At 38.1% G+C, this 22,861-nt stretch overlaps 2 protein-coding genes and 1 long non-coding RNA gene across 4 annotated transcripts; all 3 read left to right on the forward strand.

The window, feature by feature from the left end:
- The first annotated feature begins 389 nt into the window (after positions 1–389).
- Positions 390–1,432, forward strand: LOC122042078. Its single transcript, XR_006129148.1, has 3 exons — positions 390–897; positions 1,025–1,160; positions 1,258–1,432. It is a non-coding gene; the product is annotated as an uncharacterized LOC122042078 (long non-coding RNA).
- A 3,390-nt stretch (positions 1,433–4,822) lies between these two features.
- On the forward strand, positions 4,823–17,428 carry LOC122042076 (receptor-like serine/threonine-protein kinase SD1-7). 2 transcript variants are annotated; one of them, XM_042602013.1, is made up of 10 exons: positions 4,823–4,938; positions 11,786–12,001; positions 12,083–12,211; positions 14,376–15,546; positions 15,627–15,788; positions 15,935–16,053; positions 16,134–16,344; positions 16,445–16,685; positions 16,811–16,961; positions 17,048–17,428. In XM_042602013.1, the coding sequence occupies exons 4-10, from the start codon at positions 15,513–15,515 to the stop codon at positions 17,321–17,323; spliced, it is 1,194 nt and encodes a 397-aa protein (XP_042457947.1). In that variant the 5' UTR covers positions 4,823–4,938; positions 11,786–12,001; positions 12,083–12,211; positions 14,376–15,512; the 3' UTR covers positions 17,324–17,428. The 2 variants fall into 2 exon arrangements, with proteins under 2 accessions (XP_042457947.1, XP_042457948.1); XM_042602014.1 differs by having other exon boundaries at positions 12,092–12,211.
- Positions 14,402–15,379, forward strand: LOC122043934 (S-locus-specific glycoprotein S13-like). The gene has a single exon (XM_042604492.1). It carries the CDS (start codon positions 14,402–14,404, stop codon positions 15,377–15,379), a length of 978 nt encoding a protein of 325 aa, XP_042460426.1.
- Positions 17,429–22,861: the final 5,433 nt, after the last annotated feature.

The raw sequence follows: 22,861 nt of genomic DNA on the forward strand, positions 1-22,861 counted from the left end.
GGTCACGAATTAAGTCGGCTCATGCACACGGAGCGCACGGATTTTGTTGTGATTGGCTGGCGGGAGCTGCGCGCCACGTCTCTGGTCAACCGGGCGATATCCGACAGATTCGTATTTTCTAATTTCGCAAATAAATAAAAAAGACATAATATTAAGACTACGGGAATTTTTTAATTTGGTCCATGTTGATTTTTATAATTTTCACAGCAATATTAATGTATATGATTTTAGATTTACATATTTTGAAAATTTTGGGAAGTAGTGAATATTAGATAAATCTGGGAGCAAGATGAAATTTGTCTAAAAGACGTAGGAGGAATCCTGTTCCGAAAAAAGCCAGAAAGTAGCATTCATTAACTGCGCCTTCGCTCGCTACTCTCTCCGCGATCTCCCCTTTCGAACTGGTTTCCAATCCCGCCGCCAAGGGCGAGGCTTCGGAGCCTCTACGACGACATAGACGGCTCCCCCGGAGACGACTCCCGCTTCCGCCGCAGCGACGGCCGCAAATGGCACTGCACAAGGGCGCCATGGAGTACAACTACATCCAGAACAGGACAACATCGAAAAGAACAAGGCCTCAGCCCGGAAATCCAACCGAAGTGTTGCGGCGCCTCCGTCGAGGAAGCGCGCTAAGCAGGCGGAACGCTCGGCGGAGTCAATTGCCCTCGAGCGGCGGGTGAAGCGGGAGGAGGAGAGTGGGGAGGGGGAGGCCGGGACCACGAGAGTTCCTCCCAGTGGATTGATGACCATCGCGACAGAGCCTCCCGTTGGCGGCTGTCGTGACGAGGGCAGGGCGGCTCAGTAGATCGGAAGGTAGGGTTTGAGGAGGGCCGCTTGTTCACCAGGCGGTGTATTCGGTCCAAGATCGCGGAGCCGATTCCCGTTGCGGCAATAAAGGTTTGACCTTTTTGGTTAATCTCCCTTCTAATTTTGTAAGCCCATTCTCTACTATGTGTATTGTGTTCCTGGCGGGCTCTCACATTTTCCTGCTCTTCCTTTCTTCTTCGGTTTTGTTGGATTTTAGAAAATACCTGGTGTAAGGGGTTCGGTAATGGGAGGGAAGAGGGTCGCCACAGTTGTAAGGAGAAGAACGTTGTGAACATGGTCCGGTGTTTGAGCTGTAGGAAGAGGTTCTTTTGCTCTTGTTGCATAGAGAAAAGGTATTTTCCTCGTTTACTTGCTTGTGTGTATTCTTGAATTCTAGATTAGCTAATGTGCATCCAATGCCTTTCCATTTTGTTGTTTTCCTTTGTGTAGCAAAAGTTCTTCTTTGATAACATTTTATATGGGCATAGTAGTTCAATGAGCTTTAAATCTGAGGAAATATTGGTGGGAACACCCTTTCCTTTTTGTTTCCTAATCCAATTCAATATAAGAAAATGGAAGACTTCAGGATGATCTGGCACAACACTCTTCAGCTACAAGCAAAACGCATGCTATCCCTGCTTCTTATGTTGGGTACTTACAGGAGCTTTTGCTTTGACGTGGTTGAACGTGTTAAAGGCTTGTAATCCGTGTTGTTATTGACTCAAGGTTTTGGTCTGGATAGCGGTGAGAATCAAATAATTGGCTCGTCTTAGTGCACATGGCAATTGGGAGATTGTGCAGGAACTGAAAGGGAATACTTTGAACTTTCAAAAGATAATCATTAATCAATCACAACATTTTGAAAAAGCTTCTTTCCATTGAAACTACATCAGTCAATAGTAGAATAAGTGCATCTTACAATCCATTACCTATTGTGTGTTTTATAAATAAAAACAAATTCCCTAACTTAAATACATTTCTTATTGGCATAAAATCTTGTGAATTTTCAAAAGTTAACCGATCATAACATTTACAAAGGCAAAACCTTCTTTCATCGACTCTGCATCAGTCTATTGCAAAATGTAAGACAAGCTGTTAACTATTCTGTCTTTAGTAAACTAAAAGGTGTGAAAAAATTGCAATGTATTGGTGGTACCTGTAAACTGATAAAATAATAGATTCTAAGAGAATAGCAGAGCTGTTTGATCTTTATTCCAGAATGTTTATGGTACCAATGTTCTATTCTTTGCATATGTAGCATCTGTAATTGTATTGCCCCTTTCACCTACATGCTAATGACAAAAAAAAATATATTTCTCAAAATTTGGCTTTTACTTATCTGTAAAATGAGTTTCTTTCCTGTTGATTATTATTCAGAGGATCATAAGAAATCCTCATTTCTTTCCTGTTGATTATTATTCAGAGGATCATAAGAAATCCAAAGAGATTCGGTCACTGAGCTATAAAACTGATATCATTGTATACAAATTATGACTCTTTCTTAAAGGATTTTTGAAGTTGAGTATGCTTAGCAGGGGAGGATATTTGAAGTTGAGTATGCTTCGCAAGGGAGAATATACTATGTATAACCCAATACAGATATAATAAAATCACAAATTCACATATTAGCTTTTCAGAATTATGTTTAGAGTCAATATGGTATACTGATATCAAACATGCTTAGTTGACTAATTTCTTACAGCCTACTCATAGAGCACGAATTGAATCCACATTGGAGGCCATTATATTTGTATAGTGTACTTGATTACTTATTATTATTAAACTTTTGGTCATTAGTGGTAAGAATGAGAAGTTCTAATTCAAATGGATCATCACTATGGAGGCTTTCTTAGACGCACTTCATTTAAAATTTTCAGTGGAACTTCTTAGATCAACTTTGCTTTCTCGCAGGATGAGTCCAACTTAATGTTTGGTTTGCATTAATCTTGTGTCTTAATGAGGCTTGTTCTATAACTTAGTCTTGACTAGGTGTGATATTAGTGAATTACTTTGGTATATAGATAAGAGTTGTGTTGTGGGTTTGAGAAGCTTGCCTAAGAGATCCATTGTGGTTTAGCTAGATCATTGTTCTTCTTATTTTGATAAACAGGTAAGAGAATGCAGTCACTTTTTGTTCAAGTTCTATGCCTGTGAGTAGTCATACTGAAAGTAAAATAATTTGTCTGATAGTGTAAATATCGTGACAAGTCATATCCTTTGTATAGTCAATCAGCTTAGCTTGTTAAATTTAAGGTAAAGTTACCATAGATGTTAATATCATCCGGGAAAACTAATCATCCTGTTTAGTAAAAAAATAGTCATTAATATCCACTTGTTTCATGACCTCACTAAAAGGGAGAAAATTAATAATTTTTAAACTTATATTAAATTATTGTAAAATCTAAATTTTGTTTGTAATTTAAATTTATAAATCAATATAAAAAAAAGTAGAATTTGTAAATTTTATAAGAAGTTAACTCAAAAATAATATAGAAAAAAGTTCGAACGTGTACTATTTGAATTTATAAATTTGATCTTTTGAAACTTTGGGTTTGACTTGTCCTTCTCAAACATTGAAAGCTAGGCTCAACCTCAGTCTTCTCAACCACATTCTTCTCAACCACGTTGAAAGCTCCTTCCTCAACCATATTGAAAGTTATCTTGTTTCACGAAGTCCATATATATGCCTGATACCATGTCATCATAATTATTGTATTGCTTAATTAACCCATCACTAATGAGTCATTAAGGTCAGATATTGTCAGTCACTGTCTAATAAAACATTGAAAGCTAGGCTCAACCACATTCTTCTCAACCATGCACGTTGAAAGCTCCTTTCTCAACCATATTGAAAGTTATCTTGTTTAACGAAGTCCATATATATGCCTGATACCATGTCATCATTATTATTGTATTGCTTAATTAACTTATCACTAATGAGTCATTAAGGTCAGATATTGTCATTCACTGTCTAATAAAACATTGAAAGCTAGGCTCAAGCACGTTGAAAGCTCCTTTCTCAACCAGATTGAAAGTTATCTTGTTTCACGAAGTCCATATACATGCCTGATACCATGTCATCATAATTATTGCATTGCTTAATTAACTCATCACTAATGAGTCGTTAAGGTCAGATATTGTCATATACTGTCTAATAAATCTTTATTTAATCGTAAGCCCATCATTAATCATTAGCCAAATGAAAATTTAGAACTTCCTGGTGCTTGAAAAGACTGGACTGCTTTGTTTCCCACTTCTACCGATCTGATGATTGATTATTTCAAATTAATATTTTTTTAATCCAGGCATTCAATTATTCAAACCGATTAATACGGAAGGTGGTCGATTTGACCTCAGAAAAATTTTCTATCAACTATTTAGGTAAATCGGGAAGTAGTAATAGAGGTTCATCCAAACTGACAACATTATTAGGTTCACTTCTCACTAGAGGGAAAATATCTTGACTCGGGACCAAATTAACTTGTTAATTGTGTATCGAGTGGTACACCGAGATTAATTTGCTTGATAATCCTAGACTCAGATCTTGTTTCAATTAGTCATTTAAGATTTGATATATATCTCGGATCTTAGTTTCTAAAAATAAAAACAAAAGGAAAATATTGAACTTTAGATTTACTAAATAATAATAATAATAATAATAATAATAAACCAGGTCGAGCGTAACAGATGTTTTTTTTTATATTTTATCGTTTTCAATCATTCAACCAAACAACTTGATTTAAAGGAATTAAATTACTTAAACAGTAAGAGAAATAGTAGAAAATAATATAAAGTTTTGGAACATAAGCTATCACTTCCCATATAAAATAAATGAACTTAATTAACTGAAAGAGATGTACGGTGATTCCCTGTTGTTTCGTTTTATATTGTGTTGACAAATCGTGGAAGTAGCATGCCAATCTACAGCCCTTTGACGTATTCCAAATCAGTTGACTAGAGACTTCCGGCTGTATCATCATCATGTTAAATGTTATATCTTAGCTTGCAGCAACGCAAGCACAACGCAAATCCCCTAAAGTTCTATGGCGCGGGTGCAGCTCTTTCTCCTACAATTCCTGGAAATAGTGCTAGCAGAGACGTTCTTTCTACTTGGCCGATCCGCATCATCTGGTATGTTTAAGAAAGAAATCTTAGTCCAGAATTAAATTAAATTATAAAACCGTAGGATTTTTGTCCATGTTATTTTTTTATTTGGCATCGTCAAAGCCATAGGATCTATGGAAAGTTTACCATAAAGCAATACTCTAATATCCATTTCAAAACCAATCTAATGAATAAAAATTTCAGGCTTATTAGAAGACACATGACAACTGAACCGTAAATATTTTTTGCCCAATGAAATATGTGTACTTCATCGATTTGGAAACCTGATAGATCGTTCTGTTTAATAGGAGAAATTGTAGCACAATTTGATATAATGACGGGAAATAGCTCACTTGTCCGTGGGGCCGGCATTAGGGGGGCTGCTAAGGTAGCGGATCTACCTTGGAAATAGCTCACTTGTCCGTGGGGCCGGCACTAGGGGGCCGCTAAGGTAGTGGATCTACCTTGGAAATAGCTCACTTGTCAATAACCAGACATTGATCTCCACCAGGAGCGTGCTCCAACTCGGTTTCTTCAGTCCAGTTAATAATTTGGGACTGCATACATAGGAATTTGGTACTACAATCACCCTCCAAGAGAAAACAGAACTCAATTCTGCATGCTTGCAGCTTTTAGACTCAGGAAACCTGGTGCTGACTGCTAGCAACTCTAACATGTGGATATGTTCTCTAAAAATTTTGATGGTTCATTTCCTTCTATCGTATAGTAGATCGCATTTGCCTCTTTGATGGTTAATTATTACACTTCACGCGCTCTGAAGCAAAAGCGGCCGACGCGGGCATCCATGCCTAGCGGCACAGCCCATGTCAGGCTTCCACCTCCTTACCTATTTAAGCTCCTTATGCCAATTTTGAAGGGGGTCCGATCTGAAAACCATCTGAGGGTTTCCATGAGGCTTGGAGAGGAGATCCAGGGAAGAACCATGTCATCTGTGCGAAAGAGGAAGGACAAGAGCATCAAAGAAGTGGAATCTTCCAGCTTAAGTTTCTCTCTTTTTATCTATATTGCTGAAATTATAATCTGATTTTTGGATTATAATCATGGTTAGGGATTGTGACCCCATATTTATGGGTAAACTCTAGATTCTAGGATTAGGAGTAGTTTCTCACTATCTCTTTTTATCTAAATACGTTTGAATGTTCTTATTCCATAATATGTGTTTGTGTTCCAAATCTACTATGTTATCATGATATCGATGCCAAAAATACAATTGTTTCATACGAGAGATTCGGAGATGAACTGAAAGGAGAATCCTGCTAGGTCCAAAAGTAATTTAGATATCTCCATAATGACATAATATTGTCCACTTTGGGTCTAAGCCCTCGTGATTTTATTTTTGGACTCTATCCAAAAGACCTTATATCAATAGAGATATCTTTCTCTTATAAGTTTATGATTCTTTCCATGTGTTTTCAATGTGGGATTTTGTTTGCAAGCATTGCAATCCAACAATCTCCCCTTCAAACGAAGGATCATCCCCTCAAGTCTATCCACTTGATGTCATTTAATTCTTAACCCACCAGAACTTTCCTACCCCTTAGTCCAACTAACTTATTGGGACTTCCTTGCCCCTCGGTCCACCCAACATACTAAGACTTCCTTGCCCCTCAGTCCAACCGACTTACTAGGTTTTCCTTACTTAGCCACAACTAGGACTTCTCTGTCTGGTGTCTAGTCATCTTGATCCAGACATGGGAGCCTCCACTTCCTTCATTAGAGGTCAATATTCCACATATATGACGCTCTTGTGCACAAATGGCGGTTAGTCCTTTGGCAGTTCGAGCTCTGATACGAATTGTTAGGTCCAAAATGAATTTAGATATCTCCACAATAACATAATATTGTTCACTTTGGACCAAGTTCTCATGTTTTTATTTTTGGGCTCTACCCAAAAGGTTTCATATTAATGGAGATATCTTTCCCTTATAAGTTTATGATCCTTTCTATATGTTTTCAATGTGGAACTTTGTTTGAACCATTGCAACCGAATAAATCCGACCCTCCAACCTTTAGAAAATCGAGACGCAGGGAGTCGATTACGAAAGTATATCGGTAAGCCACGAGGAATCTTAGATTGTCATAGAACTTAATGGATTAGTCTTAATTCATTGTCACATAGTAATAGAATGACATTTAGAAGCCATGGGGTCTCGTGACAGGGCCTTGCTTAGGTTATGTTCCCTACTTGGTTCACTCCGAAAGTAGTCGATCATTGATATTAATACGTTCGTGTAATTCTAAAAGTTTACACTGTTTACATAAGATAGTCTACCTACACAAATGAACATTGAGGATAGAGATTCAAACTTAGATCAAGTGTTTACCCACATAGAAGTGAAACTGAAGTCCTAGAATCACTTTCTCTCTGTTGTTATTATTTTTCTACTGCGTTATTATTGATTGAGAGAGTCCTTTCTTGTTGGACCACTACTGCTTTATTATCTTACTGATCTAGCTGATATTCTCTCTCTTTTCTATTTCCATTTTAGCCGTTGTTATTTGAGTTGCGACACACTCATTTTCTGCTTTGGTCTAAACTATTAAATTTGTTTAGTAAGGTAGTATTCAATTATCGGTTCTTGTGGATTCGATCTTTATTACTTGATGACACAACTGTGCACTTACGGTTTGTCCACACCAGCTTCGTTTTCCACCAACAGACTAGCATTGAACTTTAGCCTTGCCAAGATCTCGGTCATATCCAAATACACCCGCTCCCGCTTGTAGTGGGACAATGTTTGCTAAGTCGGTAGATCATCTCGTTGGACAGTCAGCCAAGTATATAGGCGAGGGGGCTTGATGAATATAAAACGACTCTTCCACCCCTTGCGTGAGGATTGATATTTGCCAAGGAAATTACACCCAGGCTGAGCCGCAAAGTAAAAGACTTCGAGCTTTGTCTATCGAGGATAAAAGAGATAGTGAAATACAGTGGAGTCAAGCGAGACTTGGTAAAGTTGAAAGATGATGACTGCACTACATATCAAGCAGTAAGAGTTGGGGGTGAACGGGGACAAAGGGATTTGAAAATAGGTGAAAAGTTCTTGAAGGAACGGAGGAATGGGAAACCTTAAACCACTTGATAGTTGGCCTTGGAAATAGATGATGTAACATAGGGGCAGCTCATGTGGTCAGTACTCCGACATTGATTTTCTGATCTTATCATTAGATGGGATATCGTAGGATATCCGAAGTTGCGCTTCTATGCCTCATGTATATGTAATCCGCATCGGTCCAAAGGGTTGTTGGAATCCATAAGAGAAAATGGAAGAACACAAAGAGAAGCAGAAGGATTAAAAACGAAGATGAAAGGGGTGATGAGCTTACTATATCGTCGGAAGAGAGAAGACAGAGAAGAAGGCATGGGCTCAGAAAGATATGAATGAAGACATTGTCACTTTTCTATGACTTGATATACTTTGGCAGCAACACAGTAAAGTTACCACAATGGCCTCCTGTTGTGTACAATCCACAAGTATACAATTATCGTCAATTAATAAAAAGATACCGAATCCACATGAACTGTAAAGTCAAGTACTAATTGAGTAAGTAAAACAAATTATCTAGAGAATCGATGGTTGTTTGAGTCTGAGAGAGTTAGAAAGACGAAGATAGAGTTAAGAGAAGGTTGAGAGAAAGTCTATAGTAATCAAATGGTCAAGAGCAAGGAAATAGTTGAAGGAGAAATCTAGATTGGGAAAACGATCCTAGGATTTTGGTTTTACCATGATAATCGTTGACATCCTAATTATTATTTACTTTCCTATTTCTATGTATATTCACATGTAGGTGGACCTATCCAGGAATATCAATATAGACTTTCGGAATTATATCGATATGCCTACTCAAATATATGCATACTTTTGAGGCGACATTGCTAATTTGACCATTTTCTCATCAAGGTCCTTGTCATGTGAACCCCACAGTCCCTAGTTTCCCTCCTTTACTTTGTGACTCCAAATTCGGATAAACCCATTATGTTTTGTGATAGCCCCTGTTAGGTCATCATTCCCTTATGGCATAGCGATCTATTTTTAAGGCATCATTGCTAGTATGGCTGCTTTCCAAAAAGGGCTCTCCCATCACTGAATCCCCACGATCCCCTTGGTTATCTCCTTTACTTTGTGACACCGACTCTCTACGTCTTAGACATTTATAGATCAGATATTTAGGTTCATCTTTCTGTCCTTCTCCTCATCCCATGAGATTATGAATGTAAAGGTTATTGTCACAATAGTGTATGCATAATAAAGTCAGACCATGAAATAAACATGTCATTCAATAGAAAACTATACAAATACTTGCATTGAAATTAGAAGTCAACAATTAAATCAGGTTACTCCTTAATCCTAGAATCAAGAAGAACTACTCCATGGAGATGGAGTTACAATCCAAAGACATCAAAGACAATAATCTACAACTCAAAACTAGAAATAAAGAGAAGAGAAGGCTTAGCGGAATGGATGTTGGCCTTTGGAAGGAACTTTAAGCTTCAATTAGTGGACGGATCATCATGGTAGCTCTTGGACGACTACTCTAGGATTACCCTAGAATAGGAAAAGTTAGGAGACTTCTTGGGCCTTTTATAGCCTTTCCAACGTCAAAAAATGGTGGGAAAACACCTAACCATCAGTGTTGATTCATCGCAGCACGGCTATGTCTGACTAGTGCAGTGTCAAAAGGCACAACATGCTTACATCCTATTCTGCGACAAAAGGCATGGATGTACCTAAGAGGGATGACCGTGTCTGGAGAGTTGTTCTTCTCAACGGAGAAAGGCACGGCCATGCAGAGGTGTGGCCATGTCTTGCCGGCTGTTCTTTATGGTGGAGAAAGGCATGGTCATGCCTATGAGACACGACCGTGTCTGGCGACTACTCGTTGCAGCCGCTCATTCTGTAGTGAAAGGGACGATCGTGCCTAGAAGGCACCCCAAGTCAAATGCTCGAGACATCATTTCACTCCTTTCTTCGATTAATTTTAACCAAAGGAAAACGCCTGTGTCATGGAACACGGGCAAAGTGTGTTCCTTGCTTTAGCTTCTTGTTCCAAGGCCTAAATCTCCAATTTTTTTTTATTAGAAAATGTGTCCTATCAATAAAAACAAACAAAAAACCGTTCTGCAAACTAAAAAAGTAAAACAAACAAAAATGAAGAATGCAAAATATGTTCATGAAATGTTATAGAATGCATGCTAAATAATGCTAAAAACACATAAGAAACACATGCGTCACCTCACCGAGTCGATCCATCTCTCACACACGCAGTTGGGAGGTGCACCTTACCAACAACTAAAGCATTAAGACATTTAGTGATCACTTTTTTTTTTTTGGGAATAATTCAGGTGCCCGAATTTTGCCCGATTAATTTTAAGAACTGATTGTTCCCTAACTTTGCCCGAATTTTGAATAATATAAATGGGCACAATTAACTGAAAAGAGATTGACAGTGATTCCGTATTGTTTCGTTCCATTAGTTTTCTATTCAGTGTTGACAAATTGTTGAAGTAATGTGCCTTTCTGAAGACTCCAAATTAATTGCATACATTAATTCAGTCCTTTGCAGCCTTCCAAACAGAGACAAGTCCATTGACTAAAGACTTCTTTCTCTACCGTCAAATTCTAAAGCTGTTAAATGCTATAACTTACCTTGCAACAACTCTGTACAACGAATACAGCAGTAAGTTGCAGGTGCAATCAAAGCAAATCCTCAAGTTGCAGTAAGCAGCTGTAACTTTGTTCTACAGTTCTGAAAGTAGTGCTTGCAATAAAACCGTTCTGTCCTTGCTCAGTGCTCATCTTATATTTTTAAACTTATATTATATTATTGTAAAATCTAAATTTTATTTTTGCAATTTAAATTTATATATCAATATAAAAAGGTATGATTTTCCAAAAATAATATTAACTAAAAGAAAAAAGTTTAAACGTTCTCAAATGAAAACTATCTTGTTTGGCTGCAGCCATGTATATGCCTGACTCCATGTCATCATAATTATTACATTGCTTAATTAACTCACTACTAATAAGTCATTAGGTATCATTCTTGTTGCCACCATGAGATTTAGGGTTCGAATCTCGACATAACCAAGGTAAATATCTCTCTTATGTGTTAATTACTATTCCCAAGGCTAGTAGTCATCTGTGATTTACCTCCTCCGTGTTAGTCCCGAGACGGATTGGCGAAGGAGTTGGGGACGAACGTATTCATCTTTTACCACCATTAGGTATTGTCATTCTCGGACTAGTTAGTCTTATTTAGTTTTAAGTTCATCTTTAATCATTAGCCAAATGAAGATTTTAATCTTCTTAGACCTTGGAGGAGATTGAACTATTCTGCTGTCCACTTCTAGTATAACCCGTCTGATGATTGATGATCATAGATTATCCTGTTGGTTTTATTTCGAATAGTATAAAAATACATCAGCTTGATAATCCTAGTCTCAGGTCTTGTTTCAATTAATGATTTAAAATTTGATATATAAATACTGGACCTTAACTTCCATGAACAAAAAGACAATATTACCCCTTATCTTATTATAACAAAATTGGCATTCTCTAACCAATTGGACACTCGTGAGAATAATAATAATTATAGCATTGTAGCTGGCATATAACGTAGTAAATTCTTATATTTTATATTTTTCTTTTGTTTTCAATTATTCAAATAAATCTACCAAACAACTTTATTTAATGGAATTAAATTCCTTTTACAGTTAAAGAAATAGTAGGAAATAATATGAAGTTTTGGAACAAAAATGTTGTTTTTGCATATAAATGGACTTAATTAACTGAAAGAGATATGCGGTGATTCCGTGTTGCTGAGCTTTCGTTCTATTATTTTTCTATTCTAGCGTTGACAAATTGTCCCAATGCTCCGTGGCCGTCTTCCAAACAGTGACAAATCCACTGACTAGAGTCTCTTGCTCTATCATCATCTTCTGTGTTGCAAATGGTGGAATTAGTACTATGCCAATTTGCAGCCACACACTCCTTTGAAGTATTCCAAACAGAGACAAATCAGTTGACTAGGGACTTCCTGCTCTATCATCGTCTTCTAATTTCTAAAGGTGTTTTTTTTTTTTTTGTCTTCTAAAGGTGTTAAATGTTATAACATAGCTTGCAGCAATTCTGCGTAAAGAACAGAACAGTAATTGCAGGTACAGACAACGCAAATCCTTAAACTGCCATGGGGCGGATGCAGCTCTTTCTTCTACATATACAGTTCCTGGAAATATTACTAGTAGAGACATTCTTTCTACTTGGCCAATCCTCATCTGGTATGTTTTTGAAAGAAGAAGTTTTAGTCCAGAATTAAATTAAATTATAAAACCGCAGGATTTTTGTCCATTTTTTTATCTGTTTATTTATTTATTTGGCATCGTCAAAGCATCAGGCACTATGAATAAGTTTACCATAAAGCAATACTTTAATGTCCTTCATTTCACCTCGTGAATAAAGATTTTAAGCTTACGGAAGGCACATGACAACTGAAGCTTAGAGTTATTAGGGCATCTTCAATTATTGGAGTTCTAAATGATTTTTTTTTTTAAGATCTCAATATACCACATCAATAATATGAAAGTTTATTAAAATATTTTTAATCGTTAAAGTTCTAAATGAGTTTTTTTTATAATTCAATTCATAGCATGAGTTGTATACGTATCTTCATGCATATTACATCAAATTCAAGACAAAAGAGCATGTTTATGTTTTCACTAATGCTCTTAAAGTACAAACCTCAAACCTCACCTATATAATAGTTCAAGACTTTTTATTCAACCTTTTAAATTTTAAAAATTTCTCATAAATCTTGCATTAGAAATGCCCTTAATTGTGTCTTATTGTAGGAGTGATGACACTCCTAGAAGGGGAATAAATAGTTTCAAACTTTCATCATTCATTGATTGTCGTGCTTGCCTACAAAAGAGTTATACGTAGTAGAAAATACAAATCAAATACACAATAAAATAAGCACAAGAAATAAATTATTTTTATGTGGTTCGAAATCTTGGATATATTTATTTTACAGTGTAGTCCTAGCGATACTCTATTAACTTTCTCCTTGTCATCGAAGGCAAAGAAACATATGTCCTTCTACCAATAATACAAACAAAAATAAAGAGTAGATAGAAAGTATAAATAATACAAATAATGCAATGTTTTATGATAATGAATCTTTGTTTGGATCGTTGTTAGTTGCTTAAGATTTGTCTCATGGACATGGCAACACTTCCTCTTACAAGTTTTTAAGAATTAGCATTGAAATCCTCCACAAAACCCTTCCTTTATAGTTTTTAGGCTGGGATTGATTTTTGCCTAATAATTTATTGCTAGAATTCATCAGTCGATTGATTAGTTGAATTCGAATGTTATATTTGTAGAATAGTTCTTTTCAACTCAGCTTTGTGTTAATCAATAGACTATTATTGTATTAATCGAATTTCCAACTCAACCTAGAATCATTCTGTTCATTACAATAGTATCAACATTCAACTGTTATTACTCATCAATTCAATTGATCTAAGTTTCAAATAATATGTTTGCTATAACAGTACCATCAATTGAGTGTTTATATGTCGATTAATAAAACACATCAATCGACTTATAAAATTGTATCAGTCCTCAAATAATCAACAACAAACTTCTTTAAACCTCAAATTTGGGGTTTAAAGGTTAATTAGTGGATTGATACCTCTGTTTCAACTTTACCATAGTTAAATTCTTGTCTTGCCTAATATCAAGTTGATCCCAACTTTGCCTAATATTCAATCAATTCATTGTCGGGACTTCACTTATCTAACATTTAGTCGACCTTGTCCTGTCGGGACTTTGTTGTTGCCTAAAATCCAACCAACCTTTCTCGTCTTGTATATAACATCTAATCAACATTAACTTGTCATGACTTCTCTCATTGTAAAATGTTCAATCAACCATGATCCACTTAGACTTCATGTATCGTGTCAACTCACTTTCACTTCTCTTTTGTCAATTCCTTATTGAACTTTTGATTACCTAATATTCGATCAATCTTGATTTACTTGGATTTTCAACTCCCTATTAGACTTTTGATTATCAAGTGTTCAGTCAGCTGTGATCCATTTGAACTTCTCCATTGTCAAGTATCCAATCAACCTTAATCTAATTGACTTCACACACAACCAATAAAATCAATCTTAATCAACCTGATTCAAGATTGATTGCATCGATAAATATCTTCCTTTCAACAAACTCTCCTATTACTTGGCATATTGCTCTCGTCAAAAAATATATTAATTAAACATCGAAACTAAATTCAAACTAACTCGAAGTTGATAAATCGAGCTTGGTATCAATTTAGATCCGAAATATATTGCACCAACATCGTTAAAATAATATTTTTTGCCCAATGAAATAAGTGTACTTCATCGATTTGGAAACCTGATAGATCGTCCTGTTTAATAGGAGAACTTGTAGCACAATTTGATATAATGACGGGGAATAGCTCACTTATCAATAACCAAACATTGATCTCGGCGGGGAGCATGTTCCAACTCGGCTTCTTCAGTCCAGTTAATAATTCTGGGACTGCATACATAGGAATTTGGTACTACAATCACCCACCAAGAGAAAACAAAGTAGTATGGGTCGCCAATAGGGACAAGTCTGTCGACGCATCCATGGCATCGTTAAACCTGACTTCCGACGGAAATCTAATTTTATTTGAGGAAGGAACAGAGGTTTGGTCGACGGGAACATCTGCAGAACTCAATTCTGCACGCTTGCAGCTTTTAGACTCTGGAAACCTCGCGCTAACTGCAGGCAACTCTAACAGAACTGTATGGCAGAGCTTCGACCATGCGTGTGACACTATTCTCCCTGGCATGAAGCTAGGATTCGACTTCCGGACCAACACTCCGTGGCAGTTCGTGTCATGGATGAGTGCCACGGACCCTTCCCCGGGCAAGTACATCGTCAAGATGGAGACATATAAGGTTCCGGACTTTTTGATACTGAGTGTGAATGGATCTGCCAAACTCGGCCGCACTGGGCCATGGAATGGGCAATGGTTAGTCGACCTTCCAATGCTTAGGAACGTCCTAAACTTGATATACGTGTCCAACCAGAATGAGACCTACTACATCACTGAATATCAGATTCGATCTCCAGTGTTAGTGCGGATGCTACTGGACGCCAACGGAAAGAGATACCTTTTGATTTTTGACGGGCGAGAGTGGAATTCTTTCTTGTCACTTCCCAGAGACGACTGCGACAACTACAATAGTTGTGGCAACAACAGTGTTTGCACCAAGGGCTACTACTCGATCTCCTGTCGTTGCTTGGAAGGGTTTGTGGAAATCGGAAGTGTCGTCGGGTGCAAGAGGAAGGAACCCTTTTGTTGCTCATCGATCCAGTTTCGGAAGGAGCCGAGCGTGAAGGTGCCCGACACTGAGAACGCAACCTCATGAGGCAAGATTAGTCTGGAAGCGTGCAATAAATTGTGCTTGGATGATTGCTCCTGCGTCGCTTATGCGGTGATCAATGGGCCTTATGGCTGCATAACTTGGCGTGGTGACCTGTTGGATCTCAGAAGTTTTCCCGATGGAGGAGACGATTTGTACATTTCGGCTTCAAGGTAGTCGAGTTATGCATGCATGAAATTGGATAATCAGAGTACCATTTATTATATATTTTCATTCGTTTTCTTTCCTGTAGAATCATCAACGTCCAATCGGAAGGAGCTCATGTTGGCGATAGTAGTCATTCTGGTGTTGCTGGGAATTTTTTTGCTGTGTTTTGTAGGTGTACTCGTCCGAAGGTTGAGAAACAGAGCATCAACATGCAGATTGCAATTGCGGTTTCCAAACGTGGAGAAAGGTCTTGGACTATGTTTCATATACTGATACTGCTAGTTTTCAAAGTTACTTCCGATTTAAAAAGGATCGAGTCAAATTTATTTAGATTAATCACTCAATTCTCAACTTTCTAAAATATATATATTCATAGTGTGATCCTTGTGCCAGGTTCGATCAGCGCATTGGATGTACTTCCTTCATATGATTTGCATACTATAAAAATTGCAACAAATGATTTTTCCAAAGAAAACAAACTTGGGGAAGGGGGATTTGGTGCTGTTTACAAGGTAAGAAGACTTTCAGTATCAGAAAAATAAATATAGTCTTTCAAACCTGTAAAATTGAAGGAAATGATAAATTTTGTCAGGGTCAATTGGATGATGGACAGGAGATCGCTGTCAAAAAATTATCAAGATACTCCGCACAAGGTCCAAACGAGTTCCTGAATGAACTCTCCGTGATAGCCAAGTTACAACATACAAACTTGGTGCGTCTTCTAGGCTACTGCATTGAAGGAGATGAGCGAATTATGATACTTGAATACATGGAAAATAAGAGCCTTGATGCCTTTATTTATGGTCAGCATATTTTCTCACGTTTCTTAATTTTATTACCTTCACAAATGGTTAAAAACTAATCACAACACAATTATCTGAACCTGTAAATCTGTTTCTCTAGATAAAGCTAAAAGTTCATTATTAAATTGGCAAAGACGTTTCGATATTATAATTGGAATCGCTCGAGGACTTCTATACTTGCATCAAGACTCTAGATTAAAAGTCATTCATCGTGATCTTAAGCCAAGTAATATTCTCCTTGACAAGGATATGAATCCAAAGATTTCAGATTTTGGCATTGCAAGGATATTTAAAGGAGATAATGCTCTTGAAGATGCAACAACGAGACCAGTCGGAACCTTGTAAGTCTTTTAGATTGAGTTCATTTGATTTGATTAAATATATAAGGAAAGATTGGGTGAAAAAGTAACAAAGAAATATTAAGTTATCTCATTTTTTTCTCACCCTATCCTTTTATTTTTTGTAGTGGTTACATGGCACCTGAGTACTTATCACATGGAGTTTTTTCATTCAAGTCAGATGTGTTTAGCTTCGGTGTCATAGTACTCGAAATTATAAGTGGAAAGAAGAATAGAATATTCAGTCAAACTGACACAAATTTAAATTTTTTAGGATATGTAAGTATTAATTTCAATATAAATAGTCTTTCGTCTATACGTCATATTATCTAACATTTTAAAGTATGTTTCCTACAACATTGCAGGTGAATAAACTTTGGAAGGAAGGAAGATCTTTAGAGATTGTTGATGATACATTAAATCAATCATATCCAACCGAAGAAGTTCTACGTTGTATCCAAATGAGTCTTCTATGTGTACAAGATAATAGTAACAACAGGCCAACAATGATAAAAGTGATGGCGATGTTAACAAGTGAGGACCAACCCTTTAGTCCGGTTGTGCAATCTGCTATAACATCAACTAGCAGTGAAGGTGGTTCCACTACCAACGAAATGAGCTTCACACTTGTAGGTCGATGAAATATGTATTTAGTTCTTATCTTATCAATATTTGGCATCATCCAAGTCCTGGATCACTATGTAAAATTTACTATAAAGCAATACTGAAATGACTAAGTTGCTATATATACATAATGAGAGAAAAAAGTAACTATTAACATTTCACCTTGGACAAACCGTCATCAATACAGAAATAATATAAGATGATATTGAATTAAAATTACAGAATGAGAAAACATCAAAATTATAAAAGAAAAGATAACTGAAAATGCTGGCCAATCATTAATATTCAAGATATTCTCTGTGATCGTGATGATTTCTGTAGAAGTTGATTTTTATGAACTTTGATATGACAAAAGTATAATCAATAAGAATCAAAGGAACTCATTTCACCTCATCAGCCTGTCACACAGTGAGACTCATTTCTTCTATAGTTAAATCTCCTTCACTGATAGTTGAGGTTGATGTCATTACAGGTTGCTTTAGCTGGGTTAGAAGTTGATTCTCACTTGCCAACATTATCATCACCTCTACCATCGTTGGCATATCTTCAGTTGCCCTGCACACATAAAAGAGCTATTTGGATGCACTGTAGGATTCCTATTGTTGGGTATAAGCAATCTAAAGAATCACCAAGAATTTTCAAAGATCTACCTTCCTTCCAAAGTTTATATGCCTACAATCAAATAAAAACTAAAATTTGAGCTCTAAGAAATATCTGTATACATAAAGGTTTATATATTTTGAAACTATGCTTACATGTGCTAAAAGATTTAAATTTGTATTTGTTTGACTGAAGACTCTATTCCTCTTACCACTTAAAATTTCTAGTACTATTACACTGAAGTTAAAGACATCCGACTTAAATGAAAAGTATACATCTGCTAAGACTCAGGTGTCATATATCTACTGCAATTAAGAACTTAAATGTTTCACTATTTTAATTTATATAGTAGTAATAGTATGATCTTGATTTCAACTTACAATGTTCCAATTGTCATGTAGTTGCATTCTCAAGCATTTCATCCACTTCAACTATTCTTGCAATGTCGAAATCTGAATCTTTGGACGCATGTCCTTGTCGAGGAGGATATTGTTTGGCTTAAGGTTACCATGAATGACTCTTAAGATGGAGCCTTGATGCAAGTATAGAAGGCCTCTCGCAATCCCCATTATGATCCAATTTAGCAATTAGCTTTTGATTTTATCTGGATCAAGTTATGAATAGTTTTTCATAGCATTATCGAACAATATATAAGAATTAATATAAGCAAACCTACTAACCAAAAAGGAAAGCATCTAAGCTCTTATTTTCCATGTATTCCAAGATAATAAGCCGCCCATCTCTTTCAATGTAGGAGCCCAACAGACGAACAAGGTTTCTATGTTGTAACTTGGCAATAAGTGAGAGCTCATTATGGAACTCATTTGGGCCCTGTGACAAGTATGTGGCCATTTCTTGACGGAAATCTTTGATCCATCTTGCAATTGACCCTGATGAAACACGATATTATTTCTAACTTTATAGATTTGAAAGATCTTTGGTGATTCCAAAAGCTTTTACCTTGTAAACTACACCAAATCCACCTTCTCGAAGTTTGTTCTCGTTGGAAAAATCATTGGTCGCCAATTTTATTGTATGCAAATCATAGGAAGACTGCGACCCCAATGTTTTGGCCGAACCTGGAACAAAGATCGTAACAGTAATTAGTAGAAAACAATGAACAATCAAGAACAGAGCAAACAAATATAGTCACATGCGAAGCAGTGATGAAGGGAAGAACGAACTAGCTAATTCCTCGGTTATTATGTGAAGCTGAGTGTTCAGAGTCGATCATGATCAATCTTAGCTCTCATGCACCATCATAAGCACTATGATCAATCAAGAACAGAGCAAATAAAGATAGTCACATGCAAAGCAGTGAAGGGAAGAATGAACTAGCTAATTCCTCGGTTATTATGTGAAGCTGAGTGTTCAGAGTCGATCATGTTCAATCTTGGCTCTCATGCACCATCATAAGCACTATGATCAACACCTTTAAGGCCTCGGGGCATAGCCGAGTTGGTTATCATATGACAAGTTTGTAAAATTAAGCAATAGTTGAATCTCAACGAAGACAGAAAAATTACCCCCTCATTTGATAGTTAGTTTTGGTTTCTTGATTTACTTCCTCCCAATGGTATGGGACAATCATGGGGGGCCACCAGGGTGACGGATTTTACCTTTTGCATAAATGATCAACGCCTTTGAGTGGGAGAACAAACACCATTATCGACACTATTTTCTCGCAAACAAAAGATAGTCACACACAAAGGATATTCATTAACAAGACTGAAGAAACCAAGATGAAACACACCTCTCGATATCAAGGTCTAATCGCTCATAAGTGAGATGTTTGGTAGTGTTCTGGCCAAATACCATGGATGGTCAAGCCTCCAGTTAATGAATGGGTTGACGTGCTCTTCGGGGGTCTTCTACTAAGAGGATAAATGAATCTAAGGGACACTCGAAAAGAGGGTTAGACTAGCCCAGGTACGCATCCCGGGGCACTCTGACACTAAAGTTAGAATTTGAGTGAGGTGGTATGTCGAATAGAGAAGGAGAAGAAAGGTAAAACCTCATGGAGTTGAAGAGAAATTGGACCCCCTTTGTCATTGCCTTTGTGAGTGTCTATATAGTTGTCAGGAGAGCATCTTCATATAGAAAAAAACATCATCATAGTGTAGGATCGAAAAGCACTAGAGGGGGGTGAATAGCATGTGTTTCTTTTTCACAATTTTTTGGAAACTTGAGAAATAACAGCGGAAAAGGAAAATGAAATCAATATTAACACTGTTTCTTTTTTACTTGGTTCACAACTTATGCTGCTAGTCAAAGGTCTGCTATCGTTGATCGCTTTCGTTGGGCAATCCACTATCAATTCATCAAGTACAAGACATGGGGTGTTGCCACATGAGGTCTTGGGGTCGAAACTCGGCGTGACCGAGCATGACCTCCCCCATGTCTTGGTCATTTGCACTAATGGCTAGTAGCCACCCGTGATTTACCTCCTCCGTGTTGGCCTAGGGACGGGTTGGCGAGGGCGCCGGGGGCAAGCGAATCGCCTTTTGCCACATCAAGTACAAGAAATCCAATTCCAATAAGGAAATAGCACAAATTAAATATACAGACAACTTCAAGCAAAGTGTAGACTTAGACATTGTTGTTAGAGCTGTGTTACAGTGTCATAGTCAAATTCCAGTGCAGCACAAACAATGTTTGAACTTAGAAGATTATATTTTGAGCTCCTACTAGAAGGTGTCTTTTATAGCTCATTCCAAGCGTCTAGACTAGCTTCAGGCGCCTCCACTAAGGCCTATCCAATCCACCTTCATCGCTGAGTTATCCAACTTTCGACGTATGGACCACTCCCAAGCACCTGAATTGCTGACATGGCTGCACCAGAGCAAAGCAAATTGGATAGGCCTCAATCGAAGCGCCCGGTGGTAGTCCAAGCGCTCGAAAATGCCTATAAAAGGAGCTTCTAACAACAGCCATAAACATCAATTTTCTACTCTCTTCATTGATTGTCCAACTGCCTTGACTTCGTACAAACTACTATGCTACTATCATGCAACTACTCTACTTCATCCAACCGTTGCTGGCAGACCAACACTAACACACGAGCACTTCTACTTTGACATTATCGTGTTGGGCAACGATTTAATTTAAAATCATTTACTTTATCGCTAAGGAAATGTAGGGTTGTTACACTCTTATTCTTCTCTTTGTACTAGATTACTTTATCGAGAGTTTACTGGTAGAGAATATTAGTGGATTGTCTGTTGGTGCAACCTTAGGTCAAGGTTGACCTGGTTGACCTGACTCGAGTTGACCTGACTCGAGTTGTATTTTGATATTTGACTTAGGAAGATTGTCGGTGCAACCTTAGGTCAAGGTTGACCTAGTTGAGTTGCATGTTGATGTTTGACAAAAAGAGAGTTCTATTCTTGATGTTTGACAAGAATAGATGTTTGGGAGATGGTTGGTGCAACCGTAGGTCAAGGTTGACCTGGTTGACCTGATTCGGGAAAAAGTCCAAGTATGGAGACTTGGCAACGGAAAAGTCCAAGCAGGAAGCTTGGCACCGGAAAAGTCCAAGTATGGAGACTTGGCACTGGGAAAGTCCAAACAGGGAGTTTGGCACGGGAAAAGTCCTGGTGAGTGAAGCCAGGCAGTCGGGAAATCCTGGTGAGTGAAGCCAGGTGAAAATCCTAGTGAGTGAAGCTAGGTGAAAGTGAAAGTCCTGGTGAGTGAAGCCAGGCAGCGGGAAAAGTCCTGGTGAGTGAAGCCAGGCAGTGGTGGAAATCCTGGTGAGTGAAGCCAGGTGAAAACCCTAGTGAGTGAAGCTATGTAAAAGTCCTGGTGAGTGAAGCCAGGCAGTGAGAAAGTCCTAACTGGGATGTTAGGCAGTGTGGAAAGTCCTGGTGAGTGAAGCCGGGCAAGGGAAAGTCCAGCTGGATTAGGCAATTGGGAAGTCTGGTGAGTGAAGCCGGGCAAGGAAAATCCAGATGGATCAAGGGTGATCGGACATCTGGTGTTGAGAAGGTCAAGTAGGTCAAGGGTGACCGGATACTTGACACGGAGAGAAAAGTCTAAGTGGGTCAAAGGGATTGACCGGACACTTAGCGGGAATCCTAGCAGGTCAAGGGAGTGACCGGATGCTAGGCGTAATGTACCAACAGTCAAGATTGACCGGATGTTGGTTTGGACTTGGTTGGGCGAAAACCATGAGTGGATCGATCCGGAGATCGATCCGGATATCTTGAAATATTCTGATCGGTGCGGTGATCGATCGAACATCGAGTATATCAGTGTTAACCGATCGATCCGGTGACCGATCGTGAGTCGATCGTTGAGGCGCAGAGGGCTGATCGGTCCGGGACCGATCGGACTCCTGATCGGTCCCGGACCGATCAGAGGTTCGATCGGTCCATGGACCGATCGGGATGGAACAAGCGAAGTTCTTTCCGATCGGTCCGCATCGATCAGATGTTCTGATCGGTCCACGCATCGATCAGGTTCTAACTGCGACGCAGCGGCTAGTTTCTTCATTGTTTGTTTCTTCTTCGCGGTATAAAGGGGTCGAGGGCTGCACTCACTCCTTCCTTCTTCCTTCTCTTCTGCTGAAGATTTGTGGGCTGCGATAAGAGCTCTGTTGAGTTCCTTCCGAAAGCTTCGCGTGAGCTGCTGTTAGGGTTTTTGAAGCTGCTGCTTCATCCGGACTCCAGTCGACAAGAAAGCAAGTTTGGTAGAGTGCTTGTGTATTCTTACTGTATTTCTTGCTTATTCTTTGTTCTTGTACTCCTTATTGCTGTTGCAAAGATTGTGGTGAGGTTTCTCCACCCAGAAGGAGTATATTGTATTAGCCGGTTCTCCGGGGACTCATCCACCGACGGATTGACTGGACTCGTCCACCTTACGGACACGCCGAGGAGTAGGAGCCCTAATCTCCGAACCTCGTTACATCCTTGTGTTAAGGTTTGGTTTTCTTCTCCTTAGTTTCTTCCTTGTATTTC

This window comes from Zingiber officinale, chromosome 2A, assembly GCF_018446385.1.
Source record: "Zingiber officinale cultivar Zhangliang chromosome 2A, Zo_v1.1, whole genome shotgun sequence".
NCBI classification, from domain to species: domain Eukaryota; kingdom Viridiplantae; phylum Streptophyta; class Magnoliopsida; order Zingiberales; family Zingiberaceae; genus Zingiber; species Zingiber officinale.

Coding starts and splice junctions, on each gene's coding strand:
- LOC122043934 (XM_042604492.1), top strand. CDS start 14,402: ATGACGGGGAATAGCTCACTTATCAATAACCAAACATTGATCTCGGCG.
- LOC122042076 (XM_042602013.1), top strand. CDS start 15,513: ATGGAGGAGACGATTTGTACATTTCGGCTTCAAG. Junction 16,054..16,133: donor GATTTGGTGCTGTTTACAAG/GTAAGAAGACTT, acceptor AAATTTTGTCAG/GGTCAATTGGATGATGGACA. Junction 16,345..16,444: donor CCTTGATGCCTTTATTTATG/GTCAGCATATTT, acceptor CTGTTTCTCTAG/ATAAAGCTAAAAGTTCATTA.